This window comes from Megalops cyprinoides, chromosome 19 (genome assembly GCF_013368585.1).
Source record: "Megalops cyprinoides isolate fMegCyp1 chromosome 19, fMegCyp1.pri, whole genome shotgun sequence".
NCBI lineage: Eukaryota > Metazoa > Chordata > Actinopteri > Elopiformes > Megalopidae > Megalops > Megalops cyprinoides.
In genome coordinates, this window is record NC_050601.1 from 22,631,224 (window position 1) to 22,650,882 (window position 19,659).

At 44.2% G+C, this 19,659-nt stretch overlaps 1 protein-coding gene across 1 annotated transcript; it reads left to right on the top strand.

Moving 5' to 3' along the window:
- Positions 1-262: 262 nt before the first annotated feature.
- Positions 263-17,222, top strand: LOC118794959 (cytoplasmic phosphatidylinositol transfer protein 1-like). The gene is made up of 10 exons (XM_036553261.1): positions 263-375; positions 6,016-6,164; positions 8,951-9,039; positions 9,320-9,327; positions 10,058-10,129; positions 10,251-10,346; positions 12,145-12,300; positions 13,328-13,391; positions 16,229-16,354; positions 16,968-17,222. Exons 1-9 carry the CDS (start codon positions 328-330, stop codon positions 16,309-16,311), a joined length of 765 nt encoding a protein of 254 aa, XP_036409154.1. The 5' UTR covers positions 263-327; the 3' UTR covers positions 16,312-16,354; positions 16,968-17,222.
- The last annotated feature ends 2,437 nt before the right edge of the window (positions 17,223-19,659 follow it).

Sequence of the window (19,659 nt, forward strand, 5' to 3'; positions counted from 1 at the left end):
ATAAACCAGGATTACCCATCCTACACCCAAAATCCAGCCATGATTATTGGTGTTTTACAATATGCTGTCTCATGAAAACACACTGAAGCAGACGAAGAACTTCTCAGGTTCACCACGCCATTTAAGCCATGTGGTAGAATGTGCACAAATGCAGTGCAAGGATGATTTTTTTTTTTGTCTTGCAGGTCGTGCGACAGTACATTGTTCCCTCGGGTTGCAACAGCGCATTGACGCACGGGAAGCTGCCTCTTCTTGTGAATGCCGTTTGAGACGGCTGTGGTCCATCTCCAGTTTCCGGAAGCTGTCCTCTGCCTCATCCAAGAAGCCATGCTTATTAAAGAGTACCGAATCTGCATGCCTCTGACTGTGGAAGAGGTAAGCCTTTCCAGCGTGTCTGCGGTAATGAACTCCCACCCACTGGACCCACTGTTTACTTCTGCCGGTGTGCTCCCTTGCCTCATTCCCTCCCAGTACTCTGAGGACATCTAGCACCCGTGTTATTAAATGCCCTCGGTTTTCACTCCTACGGAAGGGAGCTGGTCCATCTCCAAACTTGATGAAAGCGCACGGCTATGCCGTGTGACATGTCATGCTTTGAGAGAGCCCCATCGTTCAACCTGTGGAAACGAAAAACGCACAGGGAAATTAACATGCAAAATGTGGCCTGCCATGTCTGCAGGCATGGTGTTTCGTTGTGAAACATTGGCATTGAGGATGACATATTAATAGTGATTAAGCTGCCAGTGTTCATGTATGCACTGGTTGGGTGTATGCTTATGTAGCTGCCATTTACACATGCATGCACACACACCTCACAGCTACTTACACCCACATTATATCTGCCTTGGCTGAACATGTTTAATATTTGGCTAATGGCTGGTATGTAATTACCACATCTCCACTCATTGTTTAAGGTGCGCATTTTATTTTCAGTTTCATTATATTGTACCACTTCAATTGAGGGGCAGAAACTGAGGCTGCTCTATTTCAGAGGCATAATAGTCCAATAATATGTATATCAATTTTGAGAGCTATGTAATACGCGCTCGTGCACATGCACACATATAATACCCATTATGGTTTCTAATCATCTCTCTTTGGGTCTTCACAAAGACTTCTCCAGTTGTTTTCACAAGATATCTCCTTTAGCTGCTGCAGCTCTGCACGTGATATGAGTCAAGCCCTGCTATATTTCCGTGTAAAGTGTTCTTTTTTTTCTTTTGCTGACCTTTCAGTGAACAAACATTGATGTTAGAAATCTTCCACGTTGTTCTCGCAGAAACACGAGAGGCCTTGCACTTTCCGTGCCCTGCGTCATACTTTCCTGCTGTTTTTTCCCCCCTCTTAGGGAAGCTGAGCTCGCCGCGCTGTTGCGCATCAGCTCCTTCTTTTCTGTGCCAGCTGTCACTACTGTGCTCTGCTCTTACCAGGGTGATTGAGAAACCTGACGTTTGACTCTGCGGCTGGTTCGCTCGGCAGTTTCGTTTGCGTGTGGGAACTTAACTATTTCATAAGTAAGATTTCATAATACAGTTTCAGTGTCTGTAACTAGTCCTTGATTCAGACGGTTTCACTACATGCCTCCAAAATGTGTGATCAAACGCATACCAAACTACAGGATGCTCTATCGGTTAATTTGATTATTGGAATGAGCCTGCTCCCGCCACAAGAGTCAGGCTTGTCGTGAATCGCAGGATGTTTGCATGAACTGAAGAACTGAGTCATATTTGAGACAAAACTGAGACGCTTTGCAATATGACTCATCGTGTGCAGATGTTCTGCTTTGAGGGAAGCGTCATCGTCAAGAAGGCGTGTCTAGGAGTGACACACAAGGTGAGGGTACAGGAATTTTGGGTTCGTGACAGGAAGTCCAGGAACTCTTGAGCACTGAGCGCAACCCACACTCGAACCCTCCGCTCGAGCGAGAGGGTTTAACTAGTCGCGGTTGCGCTGGCGGAGGATCGGTTTTCTCGCGGCGTACGAGAAATCCGAGCCAGCTCCGCGGAGGGGGGAGTTTATAGTCGGCCCTGAGCAGACCCTTCCTGTTCGAACAATGGGGAGGAAGCTGCTCTTAAACTTGGGGCGGGTTCGGTTTAAAGGGAGTCCAGTGTGCGGAGGCTTGCGTGCTTGTGAAATTGAGTTTTTGTAGTCTGATGTAAACATTCATTCCTGCTGACTGGTCACCAGAATTTGCCATGGCAACCGCGGTTACTCTTCAGCTCTGCTTCCCAGCATTGGTTTGAAATTGAGTAAACAGTTTTAAAAGTCATCCGGGGTGGATTCATGAGGAGTTAAAACCCTGGGTTTTCCATTTGTTTGAATGTACTTTAACGAGCAACTGAAATGAACAACAGATAAACAACGATCAGCGGTCTGCTTTAATCAATTATGCGTGTTGCATTTAGAGCTCCGTGACTGCCGCGCCGACAAGGGAATGTTCTTATTTTCGCTGTGACTAATATAATTAGAGCCGTATCTCCTCACGGAAAGACTTGCGTTAGTCTTACTGTAAATCACTCCCCGATTCTGTAGACACTTGTCTGTACTCCTCTCCTCTTGTGCCAATGAGGTCAGCTGTGTAGCGACTTGACACGTTACCCGGGCGACGGCGGTATCCTTCAGCCGCTCGCTGACTGAGCTCTTCCAAACACATACTGTAACAGATCCTGACATGACAGCACCTCTGTGCACTCGGCTATTCTCTCAATTTTATGGACCCAAACACACCGATCTTGACAACTCTTCTTTTTATAACGACATTAATCGGCTGTCCCTCGGGTTCCGTTTTGGATACTCAGCACTTTTCTGTCCGAAAGAAAAGAAAAAATCCCTTAAAAAGTGTATCGAGTCATACATGTTTTCAGTGATGTAAAATAATCAGTGTAAGATAAATACTGGTAACTTATCATCTTGGGAATCCTTCATGTAGGCAGAGTAATACTACAATGTGTAGAAACCCTCAAAAGTTATTCGGTGTTTCTTATAATTTTGACTCAAAAACTTGGCTAATGCGTGAGGTTGTTCTCCTCGGTATAAGGAGATTGCACAACCACCCTGTTACAACCCAAGACCCAAGGGCAGAAAATACACAGGCCTAGATGGACTCTTGCTAGCCTGCAGTCCGTTAGTCTAGGGGATTTGGTTGCCGCCCTACTTGAGCTTCGGTTGTAACCTAAGCTAATGTGTGCTTTAACGTGGACGTCGGTATGCACGAATCTAATGTTGAAGGTGTAGCACTGAGGGGAAGAGGTGAGCTTACCGCCACCTGGGCAAACACTGGGCCCGCTCCTTGGTGTGACGCTAGAGTCGGCCAGCCCTCGCTCCTTGTTGTGGGTCGTTCAGGTTATTTATTTATTTATTTAGTTATTATTATTATTATTAAGGTCGTTTAGCCGATAGTTTAATCAAGGTGACAAACGGGAAAAAAAAACAAACGGGTCAAACAACTGAGGAGTCCTTCCCCCGAACTCCCGTCTCAGCTTCTCCTCGGGACTCCACCCCCTTTGCCCTTTGACACCACTACCCTCTTTATCCATTTCCTTCCAGGAGGCAAACTTCACCCTGCCCCCCAGTGCATTAGGTGTGATACTGGAAGTGTGGTGTCTAAGCTAAGGTGCATCCCTATCCGTAATAACCCCACAACGTATTCATATGAAAACTGCAGATAGCTCCATCTCTGTGATACTGCATGTAATTGGGAAGAAAGGGACAGGACACATACTAGTTATACTTGAAGCAAATGGAGGAATATTTCTGCAAAACCTCTCCCCAACTGGTTTAACTGAATGATGACTCATATATAATTGTAGGACTCTTGCAGAGTACGTTTGCTGGACTGCTGCATTTGAATAGAAGTTGTATTCAATCTGAATTGCGAAACCTTGACAGTGCCGTCATTGAACCATGATGCAAATTAAACCAGTTGAACCCAGACCACAAGAGAGAGGTGCAATCATTTGTGACTTTGGTTGGCCTGAAAACTGTGCGATACAGAAGCAAATGCTTTCAGGTTCATGTGGCAATGACCCACTCAAAAAGGGCACCAAACGACAAATGAGGAGCAAAGCTGCCTCATTATCACCCCCTGGTGGCATGTTTAGCTCATTGCCAGCTTTCTCCTCATTGTTTCCTCAGGAGGACAATACCAGACAGTTCCCTCCCTTATGAGGGTTAAGCAGTCTTTGATGGGAAAGTGCTTTGAGACCTTGACTTGCAACTCTTACCACTGCACAGAAAAACATGCGTACAGAGCAGTTTAGTATGAACAAAATATTCCACTAATGAAGACCTTGATATCTTGTCTTTGGCCCACGGTACTTCTTGACAGATGTGCAGCCAAATTGCATTGAGTGAGTGTTCTTTTTGTGTTCATGTCCAAGATTATATTTTTTATATAGCTGGCCTAATTATCACGTCTTGAATATGTTTCTTTATGCTGATTTGTCCATTTAAACAAGTATTGGCTTGGCTGTTATAGCTAACAGAACATTTTTGGAGGTTGTTGCAGTGAGACTGGTGGTCCCAGGGAAATGGATCCGCTTTGCGAAGGGCCACTGTTTACATCCTGTCCACTTTGTCACCTTGCTGTTATTTTGTCACGCCCTCCTCAGCGCTGATCGTATTCATCTCACTATGCTGTATGTATGTCAGGCCATTTGCATTTCATCATCCTATCCATTTCATTACAGTCCATTGGGGCCATGTATCGGTTTCAGTATGCGTCACATGTATTTTTGGCACATTACCGAGGAGGATGGCAGCTGGACAGCTCCCCTAAAAGGCACACGAACATGGCTGAGCGTATTCCCCGCCTGGAACCCTATTAAAAAAAGGTGGAGGTGCAGCCAACAATTATTGCAAATGTCCACCGTCTTACGAACGTCCATCACGGGTCTGTACAGAGCTTCTTCCAGGCTGGTAGGTGGTCCAGTTATCTGTGACTTCCCTTGATGGATTTTCCTCCGCTGTAACATGCAAATGTAACATTGGCCAGAATACCTTGAAGGCATATGAATGTGTTATTGCAATCTGAGCCAAAAGATGGTCATCTGGACTGATTGTGTTGGGGTGGTTTCATGGAGCAGTCTTACCACGGCAGTGCTCAGCTGTAAACAAGGCCTCCTGTCTTTGTGCAGACCTCCCTAAATAAAGGTTGGTAGAGCAATGCTATAGGTTGGGCATATAGTGTTAATTACATCATTGAAAAATGGAAATGGGTCCTTAGAAATCAGAGAAATGAAAACTCCTCATTAATGTGATTGGTCAATGTCCCATTTAGACAGTACCATCCCTTTCGTATCACTTTCTTTTGACCAGTAATGGCTGAGGTTTTTAAGCAGTCCACCTGTAAAACTGTGGACATGGTCACAATAGAGCAGATGGCTTAGTCCTTTCGAACACAATGATGTGTTGATCCAGTGGGGGAGGGGCACATCTCTTGTGCCCAAGTCAAAACCCCCTTGCTTGGGGGTTGATGTGACCCAGACAGTGGCCTGGTGCATTGTTTAATGAAACAATCTCCCAGATTCTGAAATTGTCTAGGTAAATTATTTCAATGAGTTAATTTCCACCAGCATCACAATCTGCATTCTTTCAGCATCACAGTCACTTTTTATGGTAGGGATCAGATTCGCTCACCCAGGTAGAGAATCTGACACGGCTGACTCTTGACCTCTGTCTGCAGTACAGGATTGGTTTGTGGTGTGTGATGTGTGTTGTGAACATTGTATAGCCATTCGGAGGACGCGGCTGACTCTTGACCTCTGTCAGCAGTACAGGGTGTGGGTGTGTGTGTATGTGTGTGTGTGTGTGTATGCGCACAGCTGACTCTTGACCTCTGTGTGCAGTACAGGATTGGTGTGTGGTGTGAGATGTGTGTTGTAAGCATTGTACAGCCATTTGGAGGACGCAGCTGACTCTTGACCTCTGTCAGCAGTACAGGGTGTCTGTGTGTGTGTGTGTGTGTGTGTGTGTGTGTGTGTGCGCGCGCAGCTGACTCTTGACCTCTGTCTGCAGTACAGGGTTGGACAGCTGTACACCATCTGCAAGCACAGCCACGAGGTGAGCGACAAGGGCGAGGGCGTGGAGGTGGTGCGGAACGAGACCCACATCGACCCGGTGCATGGGCCAGGCCAGCTCACCGAGAAGAGGGTCCACCTGTCCAGGTGACTTGGGGAATTTATTTATGTATTTTTAAAATCATGCACACGCACCGCACTGTTTGCTCAGTTCGGATCACACCTACCTTTAACATTACAACAGACATCACGTCTTTCCCTTTCTTCTCTGTGTGTCGTTCCTTTCAAAGGAGGCAGCGATTTTCGCCTGGAACACAGCGCACCACAGATGTGTTTGTTAAAGAGAAGCAAAAAACGTTTTTTGTCTGACGATGTTCCTGGGATGTCCTTGTTCCGAACAAGTTGGACAGGATCTTTTCATGACATGTGCTAATTTGCATAACTTGTAATTATTTTTAGGAGTTAGTCCTATTTTTTATATGTCAGTACACTGACAGGGAGAGACGTGATGTGCTGCAGCACACTGCAGATATTATCTGAATGCTTATCAATTTTGAATGGTAGTGAGTTTCAAAGGGCTCCACGTCTGACATCCTCAAGCTGCTTTTGTGTTTTCAGGAGCTGAAATGTTGGATGAAACCTGTTTACCAAGTGTCACTGTACAACTGTACCCTTAAAACAAGTACTTTTATGAAAAATTAATCTCTTGATTTTCTGTTAACTGGGCTTGCAGAATTTGTAGAGTTTTCTAAATGTTCATTTCTGGCAATTGTGGGATTTAATGGATTTCTTGCACAGTGGCCACTTTTCCCCTCTTTGCCTTTTATTCTCTTTACCATCAATTGAAATATACTCTTTCGGAAAAACAAAAATTGGCATTAAAAGCGTTATCAATGTATAACCCAACAGCAGTGCTTCACTGTTGATTTGAATCTGCAGCCCCCTGTTGGCAAGCTCGGTGCCATAAACATTACTACACACAGCTGTATCGCAACGCTTGCAGTCGGTTGAAGTGCAACTGCTTCTCGTGCTTCTTAAAGCTTGGCCCTTGTGTGGAGCTCCAAGCTCAGTGCTCAAGGGTTGTGATCATAATGAAGCCCCTCTGTAGCGTGCGTGACCAGGTTTGGTCGCGTTTTAAGAAGAAAAGCGTTTGACTCAGTTGAGACAGTTGCTAACCCAGACCTCAAAGACTTGCAACCCCCGATGCTCCTGACCAAAGTTGGGGTCGCATTCTGCCAGGGCCTGAAAAGGCATGCTTCTCTGCCCACTCCCTCCCATCACTTCTTTGTGGATTCTCCATTTTCATTTTGAGTATTAATATTTTGTGTCTTGCTGCTTCTGTTGCCAGGCAACCTTCCGTGGCGTGAACTCTGGCTTCAGTTAGCTCAGGCAAAGAATCAAATCTCTTAGCTAATCTATTTTTACCCGCCTTTCCCTGTAACACAGTGTGTTTCTAACAAGGCAGCAATTGCTGAAGGCGCTTCTCCCAGATAGCGAAATGAGCACTGGGAGGCTGGAGGGGTTATGTAGATCTTAATTAGAGTTCATGATTAGGATCTGTGTTCTGCTGGCTGTGTTATCCCCTCTGTTAGTCTATGCAGTGTTTGATCTCAGTGTACTTATTGTAAAACGAAAAAGCGCCGAAGGGTGCTTTCCTGAGGTACACGATAGATAGATAGGTAGGTATCTGATAACACTGTCCCACTACGCAAAACTGTTGGGTGAGCCAAGGGTGCTTCTGTGAAAAGAAAAAAGAAGGTGTTCACCTTCATGTGATGGGTTTACATTGAAATACCAGTTTCTTGGATGGCATTTTAGTAAGTGTTATGGAAAGTCTATGGAAAGTCTTTTTTTCAAGTCAAGTGGACATCTGTTTCTCCCTCACAGGGTAAATTTGTGCGTGCCTCGCCTGTCCATCTAGGCGTATTCTCAGTCACCAGTCACCAGCTTTGTCATTTGACATTACAGTGACTGGTACTGGTGGCCTTGTAGATTGTACAATGGTTTAAACCGCTGGGTCTTTGTCACGTCATTGGAGGTTACTCAGGCGTAGGCAGAGCACACAAATGTCTGTGAGGGCAGGACTACCGTCTCTGCATTGGAACGAATTCTGCTGACGACCGTTCCTCCTAGAGACATGAGAAAGGGAAATGAGTGATTCCATGCTCTGGCAGTGCTGTCAGACGCCAGGTGCATCCTGGGAAGAGGTTTCTTTTTCCCCTGAAGGGAGTGGTGTTTAAAGTTAAGCATTTCTTCTTCCCCATTGTTCGAGATGACTCACCAGTCCTGGAACTTGTCCTGTTCCAGCGATCTTTTCCAGCTGGCCTGGTAACAGTTGGGTTTGTGGCTTGTCTAATCAAATGGAAAAGGAGAGTGCAATAAAGAAGGGACATTGTTTATGACACCGCGGCTGTGCTGTAGTGGCTGTTATTCCTGAGAGCAGGTTGCCTGAGCAACATATGAAAATGTTTTTTTTGGGAGGGTGTGTGGGTAGGGCGAAGGTTCACTGCTTCAGAAAGTACTGTCAGAGCCCTTCAGTGTGTTATGGTCAAGCTCGTTTCCTCATTTTCCTGTCAGTCAGGCCTCCTTCCTGTCTTTATTCTTTGAGTGATGCGGAGAAGGCACCTCGATGTTTTGTGAGAACTAGAACATAGGGAAAGCAGGAAGAGCATCATGCAATTGTAAAAAAGGAAGTCGCTCTATGTGAGGATAGAAACCCAGGAAATGTGTTTGTTTGGATGTATCCAGCAGTTATAAATTCAGCCTTTGATCCAGTATGCGTTCGGTGCGCCTAACAGAAAGCCTACACTGGGGTTCATGTTCATGTTCTTAGTGGCTTCTTACTGCCTGGAAAACTTGAAATGAATGTCAAGGCCTTGTCAGAGCTGCATGAGAATGAGAAATGTCATTTTAATGATAACATGTCTTTGCAGTAAACTCCCCACCTGGGCGCGTGCTGTCGTCCCCCGTATTTTTTACATCACAGAAAAGGCCTGGAATTACTACCCATATACGATTACGGGTAAGCTGAAGGCTGTCCCTGTGTGGGCCACAGTATTGTTATCAGTGTATAGCTCTACTCATGTTAAGGTCATTTTACAGTTAAAAGAACAAATTGTTCATACAGGACTGTTTAAATGGTACATTATGTTTAAGTATATACATAATATAAAGATGTATGAATGGGTGTATTTGTGTGTTTTGTATACGCATGTGTATATATATAATTTAAATTTTATTACAACCTGTGCTACATAAAGTGTTCTTTCTTTTTCATGTGTTTGGCCTTGGATCAACCTCAGAATACACAGTAAGTTTTATCTTTACTTGAACCTTTCAATAAATGAACACTGATTTATATAGAAGCCATTTTGGTTAGTGGAATCCATCAGAAGCTAGCAGGAGCCTTTCAGCCTATCCTAATTAATAACACAGAGCATTGAAAGAACAGAGCCCCTAAGGCCCCCTCCTTTTGAATGATGTCCTCAGCTGCCCGGCAGATTACTGTCTAAGGAAGTGCTGTGACAGGAAGTACAAACTTGATGGGTTCATTGGTGATGTCACAGTGACTATCCTGGGTTGCCTTTGATAGCAGAGATACCACAGTTGGTAATGCAGTTTTAAGCACCAGTTGTGCTGCTATGATTTACAATCTGAATTATGTGCTGCGATGATTTACAATCTGAATTATGTGATATTTTGTCAATTCACTTTTTGGGGGAAAAAACATGAATGTTCCTCAGAGGTATTTCTACCTATTTCCTGATTGATTCCACTGCACAAATACAGTAAGAAGCCAGGCATTTTAAAACAGTCTTTGTGTAAAATTCTGAAATTGATTCAGAAACACCAATGCAGGTTTTCACGTAGTAAAAATTGCTAAATCAAGCACTGTAAATCATTCAGCAGAGAGGGTAAGCGGCTGCTTGAGGGTGATGGCTCAGAGAAGGGTCCATTTTGAATTCCTTTTGTCAGTGTTTCATGCCACAGAAGTACAGCTTATCCCATGCAGTATAATAACCTCAGTCTCATGTTTCCAGTGCTCATTTCTGCCCAAGTTCTCAATCCACATAGAAACGAAATATGAGGACAACTGTGGGAGCAGTGAGAATGTAAGTGAATCAGAATTTTGATTTCCGTAGATTTAATGCACAGCATCATAACCTGATAATAAACACAAATGTGACTGTGTCAGCAACGGTGGTTTTTTTTCCCCCCCTTTGTTCTTTGTAGATATTTGGCACAGAAAAAAGCAACTGTGACCAGGAAGTGGACTTCCTAGACATAGCCTTCGATGACATACCAGAAAGGCACTACAGCAGTTCAGAGGTACAGAAAGTCACATACTGTAACAAAACAATTGTGTGTAAAGTTCTTTGCAAACTTTACTTTGTGGCCGAAGTAATTTATTTCCAGTGGAATCTCTTCATTGTTGCTGGAAGCATCTGCCATGATGAAGTTCAGCCTGGGTTTAATTTGCTGTTAAATGGGCTTTGGTTCTGTCCTTAAGGCCTCCTGCTTGGATTCAGATGGGCTACAAAGACAGCCAATCAGCAATAGGAGAGCTGGACAGAGTCTAACAGAGATACCAGAGATTTGTTTGAATTTTCCTCCAAAATAACCCTGCCACGTGACTTTCGGTGACTGTAACTGAAAGACACCTACAAAAGCAACCCCCCCTCACACTGATGAAGAGGGTGTCAAAAGTGCACGTGTCTATTTTCAGAGTGGTGCAGTAGGGTCCAGGGACCCTGATCAGCAGGCTCTTGAGGGTGGTGTGAGCGGGAGTGGTCTGATTTAATTTCACGCTGCACGGGTGTCACAGAGGACACTGCGTCACACAGTCAGACAGGTCAGGGAGAATGAGGTATGGCAGGATCTAATCTCTGCTTTCTGCTACCTGGACGTTCATGTTTGATGTTCAGTGGCTCTGTCTACTCAACAGTAAGGCGTTTGTAAGCACTTATGAGCTAGCTGTGTTAGATAGCTTGGTTAACTACTAGGGGATGCCGTAGAAGGGTCACATGCAAGTTATCAAGATGGATAAAATGGACAAAATTGATGTTCTAAGTTAAATACAAGATATGTCCTAGATAAGTCGTCAATAAGAGTTTTGTGCAACAAATGAAGACATCAAGTGTGATAATGACAATAATAGTCATAGTGTAGTGTTTGAACTTTCTTTTGGGACATGTACATTTCACGTAATTGGGAAGGCTGTTTAGACTACTGCGCCCAGTAGGTTAGGGCAGTCAGGGATTAGTACTGTGGAGCTACATTTGTGAAATGAAATGCAGTGGAAACTGCTTATAGTGATCAACCGCTTATATGGATCAAAAAGCTTGGGACAGAATCATTCCTTTACAAATACTGTTGTAAATAATTTGCTTATAGTAATCAAGTAGTCCACTTACAGTGTTCATTTTGGATATTTTTATACATGACAACATATGGAAAAAATTAAAACTACGTTGATTCCTTTTTTTTTTAACTTTACTTTGATAGGCCTACTTTGCCTCGCGGTAACCCGTCTGCTTCCGGCTAGCTACCTAAGGCTAATGCTGAAATAGAAATCATGATGGGAAAAAGAGTCATTTTCTCTCAATGACAAAGGTAGACTCATCGAAGCTTATCACAAACTGCCAAAAACGAGTCAATGAGACGCAGCAGCGAAACTTGGTGTTCCTCAGCCTACTTTGTGTAGACTACTCAAACAACGAGAAACAGTCCTGGCTGCTAATGATGGAGGCAGAAAATGAATGCGCACGGGGAAAGCACCTGTGGTTGAAGCCGCCCTCGTCAAGTGGATGAATATGTTATGAATCAGTTTGATTTCAATCTCAGTTTCATCTGGACAGACGTGATCACTATAAGCGGTTTCCACTGTATGTACAGGCGCAGTTGCTTTTATTCTGAGATCATTTGCAATGCCGTTTTGAAGTGAATGAATCCTTGTTAAACTAGCCTTGGTAATGGCTCAATTTTTAACTAAATCTCGGGGAAGAATTTCCGAGCTATTTAAAGAAGAATGACTTGGAATTCGAAAGGGGTTGCAGCCTGTCATTGCAAGCACAGTGAATTGAGTCCTTTCTCTGGCATGAACACTTAAGCCCTCCTCTTCCTTCAGGATCCAAGGTGCTTCTCATCTGTGAAAACGGGGAGGGGCCCGCTGAAGGAGGGGTGGAGGGAGAGCAGCAAGCCGGTCATGTGCTCCTACAAACTGGTCGCTGTCCAATTCGAGGTGTGGGGTCTGCAGACCAGGGTTGAGCAGTTTGTACACAAGGTAAACAACACCAAAACGACTATTTCTGTGATTTTTTTTTTTCCCCTTGACCAACAGTAAAAGGTTGTGTGTGTGTGTGTGTGTGTGTGTGCGTGTGCACGCGTGTGTATGAACTGTCTAAGCTGAAACATTGTGTGTGTCTGTGATGAGGCTTGGTTGTAAGGAGACGGGCAGCTCACAAGATGAAGCGTTACTTGTAATCGCAGTAATTGCGGAAACCGGTACGAATTCAAAGATTTCCATCCTTTCCTTCTACCTCCCCACCTGAAATATGTACCACTTTAAAGGGAGTTTGCTGTTAATGCCATCAAATGATATGAGTTAGCGATGCGTTAGTTACCATGTGTAATATGACCGCCTACAGCACGGGTTAGTCGGGACGTGGTGAGCTAGGTGCTCCCCTTTCCCTTGCTGAGACGGCATCTGGCAGTCCCAGGGACGGGGTGGGGGGGGGGGAGGGGGGGGGCGGGGGGGATGCTGACAGCAAAGCTGACACGGGATATAAACATAACTGTAATGTGACAGAGGAGACTCGTGTGAGCGCAGTGGTGGACGTGCTCCTTCACCACGTGCGTTTCTGTGAGATTCACGATCTTCACCCAAGTAACCCCCCCTCGTCACCTGTTTTGGCTTAAATCATCATGTCAGGATTGCGGGAGGCCGCCGCCTCCTCGTCACATGATGCCGACCGCGCCTCCTTACCCACCTATTCTGTCTCCCAATCAGCCGTTTGGGATCCTGTTTATTTATTGTTTACTTGTTTAGGGAATACCTTTACACAGAATCACTTGAATACAGTAGTTTTAGTGTGTTTTAATGTGTAGTCCAAATGATTAACTGTACAGATGTGAAGTAAAGATCAGCATCTGGTTTTCTCTCCAGTGACCAGGTTAGGGACCACACTAATAAAATCTGGTCTGTTTATGTACAGTACTGCCCTCTGTCCGTGGAGTCGTGTACTGCGGCACTTGGGTGGCGCTCTCTTCACTTTTGTCTCTCTCTGTTCCCCTGTCTCGTGCTCTCACAGGTCATCAGAGATGTTTTGCTGGTGGGACACAGGCAGGCATTTGCATGGGTGGATGAGTGGTATGGTAAGTACAGTAGCTAAGTGTATCAGTCAGCATGCCACCCCCTTCCAAACTTGGCATTAACATCCAGTAAAGTGGAGGCTTCCAATCTACTTTAGTCTAACCAGAATGCACTTTGTCTTTTATTTTGAGCCACACGTTTAAACATTTACATGTTTTGTCATTTTTGTGAAATTTTTTTTGTTCTTTGCAGTGACTGCCAATCTCAGAGTCCTTCAAGACACTGAAAAGCTTGTTTGAATTTGTCTCTCAGAAATGAAGGATTTGGCACTTTGTCTGGCTGTATTTGATGAGAGGTTTCCTCTCTTATCTTGCTTTGGATGGTGGAGTCATATTGGTAGTGGGATTACGCCATTACTGTTAATGGAAAAACAAGAATATTTGAAAAGCTTCTTTGGCTTTGCTTTGAGTTTCTGAGTTTGGAGACCCACAAGGACCAGTTTTAGTAACAATTTGAGAATGTGAATGACTGACATTCTTGTTGAATCCACTTTGTATTGTATTAAATTTTGTAAATACAAATCTCATAATGCTGAACGTACTTTCTTCTGATATAGATTTGAAACAATTGTTATGTCTCTGTTGCTAATTATAGCATATAGCAAATATCTCATTAGTTTATCATTCTCTGTGGTATATTTGTACTCTGCAGTAGATCAACCACTTTCATTCTTTTATGAATGTTTGAAGGGTTAAACTTCAGTGTATTTTTCATTGTCACGGGGGCAGTGGATTTGCAAGCTGTTCTGATATGGTGCTTATGTGTCTTTCAAATTTGAACATGCTTGGCTAAGTTTTATCCAGCTTCTGGCTTTGACCAACATTTTACTTTTGCCATGCTTCATTGCGGGCTTCCTTAAGCGTTTAATTGCCTCGTGCAGCGGTCCTTATTTCCTTCTTTAACAGTTAACCTCTTTTCATTTTGTCTGGGTCCAAGGCCAGCTGCTTGTTCCAGAACTTACAAAGTGTTCTGTGCGAAACTGGGACGGGATGGCCTGCTGCGCCATGTGATGTAGAACGAGATTACGCCCCCGTCTCTCGGAGTCCTTCCAGTCACACGACTCGTCACTTTGTGGACAGAGTGCCCGAAACATTTGCACCTTGGCTCTTTTCGCCTCTCTTCCATCTCATTGTCCGTCCTGGCATTTTAGAAGGTGCCCCCCCCCCCCCCCCCCAAAGCCACTTAAAAGTGTCAAGTAAATTAGTGCCCTGAAATGGCCTAAGAGCACTGAAATCTCGAAGAGAGCCCCCCCCCCCCGGGCAGACTGTGTCCTCACGCCCAGCGTCTGCGAGCGAGTGATGTTTGGCGGCCTTAATTGGGCCATGAGTGTGACGGTGACAGATTGGCGTGCGGTCGTCCCCTGTAATCAGAGCCGTGCGGAGATAAGAGGGCCTTTGTGCTCTGCGCCAGGGTGTTTGGCGGGCAGCGCGTTAGCGGGGCAGGCCCGGGCCCGCGGGGGTGGGGGGGCGTTCCCCGGCGGCCTCCAGACGAGGTTGTTTTTCATTTCGCTGGGCGGCCGTGTCCGGGGTCAGTCTGCTGACGCTTGGCCTGGACCCGGTCCAGCCTCGTGTGTGGAAGTCCCCTGTGATTGGACTGGGAGATGTAGGTCAGGGTGGTTCAAAATAGCCCAGAGGCGAGCAGCAGGGAATGGCATCGACGTCCCAGTCCAAACGGTGGCCCAGGCTAGCGAGGTTTACCCTCATTTTCCCTCCTGCTCTCTGCGGTGTCTGCCCCTTTTCCTCTAACTGTGACCGTAATATTGAGCTATCCCTCCCCCAAACCTGCAAGTAATCTATTTTCTCTGGCTGTGCAGTCTTTTTCTGCCTTTTTTTCTCTCTGCTGCATCGGTTGGTTGTCTGTGACCTTTTCTGGCTTACTCCTGGCAAACGTTGACCATTATTCTCTGAATGTTTATGCCAGGTCAAGATGCTATTTCATGTTCCCAGTGCCAGTGCTAATTTAATTTTATTTATCCCTTGGGCAAAGTTTAAACTGATTTATATACAGTTTTTTTCATTTTTAAATCAAGGTTTACACAGCATCACCACAAATGAAACCCTAGGGTACACGTAAATCAGACTATAGCATAGTTACTATAAGAAGGTCAATGAGATGCACCTCCATTGAAAACTGATACCTTTATCTTTTGAGAAATGCAGATCTGAAAAATTTGTATGAAAATGTAAAGCTGGTTCATCTAGTGTAATATTAAATGTGATAACATATATGACTCTTTGGAAGAGGGGGTCATGCATTACTTTCGTTAGTGCTCACTGAAATGCAGTGCTGCCTCCTAGTGGAGGTAGCTGACACAGCGAGTCTCATTCTCAATGCAAAAATCTTCATCTTGCAGGGGGCATGCAGCTGGTTTTAATGTGTGGCTGTCCTGTGAAATAATTGCAGGTTACTTACCTCATTTCCAGTGATGGTTTATCATTAGTGATTAAGCATGAATTTTATCAAAAGATACTAAGAATTTGCTTAGAAGGTAATATCCTCCCAAATGAATAGCATGGAATTACTAGGAAATATCCAAATATTCAGCATAACTAATATATTATTGTATATGTGTTATAAGATTATAACTGAATTTTTGTCAAGGCTCCCAAATGACACAGACAGCAGTTGTTGCTGGTTCAGTGGTAGTTGTTGTGACAGGAATATGTGTATAAATGATGACCACTAAAGTTGGGTGTGAAAGGAGAAAATGCAAAAATATAAATAAAAAAAAATACTTTTGGTCACTTTCTGGTACACAAGCCACCGAAATGGAAATCCTTATTAGCTACTAACTGCTACTGATACAACGAATATGCTAATTACCCCATTTTCTCTGCAGATATGACCTTGGAGGATGTGCGTAAGTTTGAGAGCCAGATGCACATTGCGACAAATCAGAAGGTTGGACACCTTGAAACCTAGCTGGCCTATAGGCTCCACCCTCTTTTGCCCTTCTTCTTTACAAGTAGGTTTTCTTTTTATTTCCTTTTTTGTTCTGCTCTTGGTCTCTTGCTGATCAAATCCACTGGCGATGTGGCTTTTGCTGCCACCTGCTGGAGAGATAGGGACGTCCAGCTGAGCTTATTCAATATTTAGGTTTTCTCGGGGTCTGTGATCTTGAATACAGCAGGTTAAATTACAGTCATCCTTTAGAGTGCATGTATAGTTGGATCTTCAGATTAAGTGCTCTGTAAAAAAGGTTAATGTGGAGTTGAAAATGAACCCTAGGAAAAGTGTTTGGATGAAAGGTTGGAATTTGAATTTGGAGGTAGACACCACAGGCAGTGTGCTCAGACCACCCTAGGGTTACCTTGTAAATGGTAAACCAAACTGACTGCTTTTTACCGTGAAACATTTGTGTTGCCCTACAGGAGATTCTGAACTAGACGATAAACCATGTTCTTTAAATCCTGTGCTAGAAGGTGGTGTTCAGTAACTGTTGAGTGTAACATCTGAAATGTTGGAAATATCTCACTGGGATATTCCATTTTTACAGAGTGGTTAAATGTTATGGTGATTACTTTTTAAATAATGCAAATTATTCGACCTGTGTTTCCTCCCCCACCCTCATGGAGCAGACGTGTTTATTAACAAGGTGAGAGAGCGTGAGGAGAGGACCCTGGAGGCCACCAGAGAGCGGTGTGGGGGGGGCGGGGGGTACATCATGCCCTTCATCTCCAACAACAACGCGTCATGGTCAGTGCCACCACATGTGGTGCCCCAAGAGCATCCCAGACCCTCTCGACTTTCCTCGCAAGACCGGCCTCTCCCCCACCCTCCAACCAGAGAGTGAGCCTGCCACAGTCATGAAGCCCACCCTTTCACAGTAACATTCCCACATACGCCTCCTGGAGGAAAGCACTTATGCTTTCCCTCCAATTTTTATATTTCTCTGTATTTCTTTTATATGTATGGATTGAATAAACTTTTTCCCAGTGATCATGGTTTTATCACCAATTTTGTTTTGTTTTGCCTGAGAAACTTTGGTTATGTGATTTGTGTGTCATTGCTTGACATGGATATAATTTGCTATGATTTTTGCTTGTTGATTTTTTTTTTTTTTTTTAAATGGCTATTCAAAGTGTGCTCAAGCACGGGAGGGCTACAGTGGGCATGTGGGACTGTCACTGAGTCAACCTCATTGGACACAAAAGGAATGATTCCGGAAGGAGTTTCAGATGGACATGAGACATGAGACCGATGTGTCGCTCTAGAGGAAGAGCTGTTAAAGGAAGCACTGGAGGAGGACAGAAGACCCTGTACCTTGCGTGCCCACAACCCTGTGTTCAGAAAATCTGTGCCGTCTTCTGCCCAAGCCATTGATGTTCCTTTACTGCCGTTTATGGAGCTGTGCTACACCTGCAGAAAGCCAGTGGACAATAAATTGGATTTTAATTCATTTAGAATAACACGTTTTGGTTTACATTTTGCACAAGCTTCAGACATGATTCTTTTTTATATTTTGTCAATTCTGTGTATTTTTAGTGGACGAAATCTGTGTCTGTTCTGTCACACATTCACTGAGGTCATTTAAGCAGTATGAATAATGAGATCATGTTACTAGGTCTTATTTTTTGTGAACTGGGTGCATGTTGTTTGGGCTGGGATCTGTGGGGGAAGCAAGTGTGTTGGAATTCATTTTAGAAAAAGCACTCCTAGTGGAAAGCAATTTCAGCCACTGCAGGTTCTACCGTTCTGGCAACAGGGAGATTCTCCTCAGCAGACTGTGCTGCTTCTAGCAAAAACCTGCAGTGGCTCGACCTGCTTTGCACTGGTGCTGTTGCATAAATATACTTGTACATACCTGCTTTTTTTTCCCCTATGGTTACTGTAGGAGGTGAAAATAATACTGGCAACAGCGTGCCAAAATGCCTATTTTTTTGTATTGGCAGGTCACTGGGCTGCAAACATTGTGATGCAGACACAGACACTCGTGATGACACTCAGCAAGACAATCAGTTTATCCGTTAATCTGTTCTGAATAAAGTGTAGTCACACAGAGATGTGATGTAATAAACAGTCGTACCTGTTATGATTTGTGGATGGGTCAGTCCTTGTGTGGGGGAAAAATGGAAATGGATATGTGTAACTGCTTTGTTAGGTGAGCAAATGCAACGAGGTCATTATGCATGACAATGCAGCTGCCTGGTGAGGCAAAGAAATCACATGAGTTTAGCATAGATGAGACAAACCTTGTATGAAACATAACATGAAGGTGCCAGAAATATATTGTCTTTGTCAGGCTGCATCGTTAATGTCATTTCTCTGCCCTTAATACCTTCTGGTCAAGGGATTTTCAGCATCTGTACACAAGTTTTTTTTTTTCCTTCAGACAAAGACGAATCATTGAAACCATGGCCTGAACACTGAAGAACACTTCACTGTTAACCGCACTAAATTCAACTGTAGCCTGAAGCCACTTGAGTCTCTCAAGTAATCCTTGAGGCAAACCATTGATGTGGTCTGTTACTTCTAAGCTTCCCTGGTTTCCCAGACTCCTGTGTTTCATCAATGTGCCTCTCCCTCTTTTCAGCTCCTGGTGAAGGTTTACATTTTCTGGAGACTCGGAACATGAGTTATGTGGCTTTTCGCAGTGAGCCCGGTGAAGGAGCTGCGTAGGTCTGGGGATTAATTTACATCTCGTGGTTCCAGGCCTGCAAACGTTGCAGCGCTGGTTGAAAAAGGCTTCGCCTAGAATCTACAGAATAGCTTCCTATTAAGGCTAAAGAACAGGGCATTGTTGGCGAAATATTTTATTTCAGGAATGCTCACTTGTAAGTGAATGGGCTTGGTGTAAGGCTAAGTTTGGAGGATGGGTCTATGTTATTTATGTCCCTGAATACTGAACAGAGTGTTCCTTTCTGTGTATGCCATTAATAATCGGCTGGTGCAAACATTCACATGCAAGCAAGAGTGATGGCAACAGTCATCTTCTGTTTCTGTGTGAACCTTCCGCTGATAAAAAAAAAATACTAGCTGCTAAAGGACTTTAACGGGCTGTCAATAATTGTTGGCTTAATAAGTATTTGTTTAACACCAGATCTCTGCCTTCTCACAAAAATGGAAAAGTCCAAACATCATTATGCTTTAGGACAGTGACTACCACAGGGGTTCCTCACCATAGCTCCAGGAGCAGATATTCTAGTCACTGAACAGATATTCAGCTTGGTGTGCCTAACATTCAGAATTGGGTCTCTGCTACTTTTGAACGTGGTTCTGATTTGATTTCTCATGATGAATATTCACAAAATGACATGGTTGAAAGCCAAC

Bases quoted from the DNA above. Each gene is read 5' to 3' on its own strand.
- LOC118794959 (XM_036553261.1), top strand. From the start codon at position 328: ATGCTTATTAAAGAGTACCGAATCTGCATGCCTCTGACTGTGGAAGAG. The intron at 10,130-10,250 runs GTAAGTGAATCA...TGTTCTTTGTAG, and splicing joins ACTGTGGGAGCAGTGAGAAT to ATATTTGGCACAGAAAAAAG. The intron at 12,301-13,327 runs GTAAACAACACC...GTGCTCTCACAG, and splicing joins TTGAGCAGTTTGTACACAAG to GTCATCAGAGATGTTTTGCT.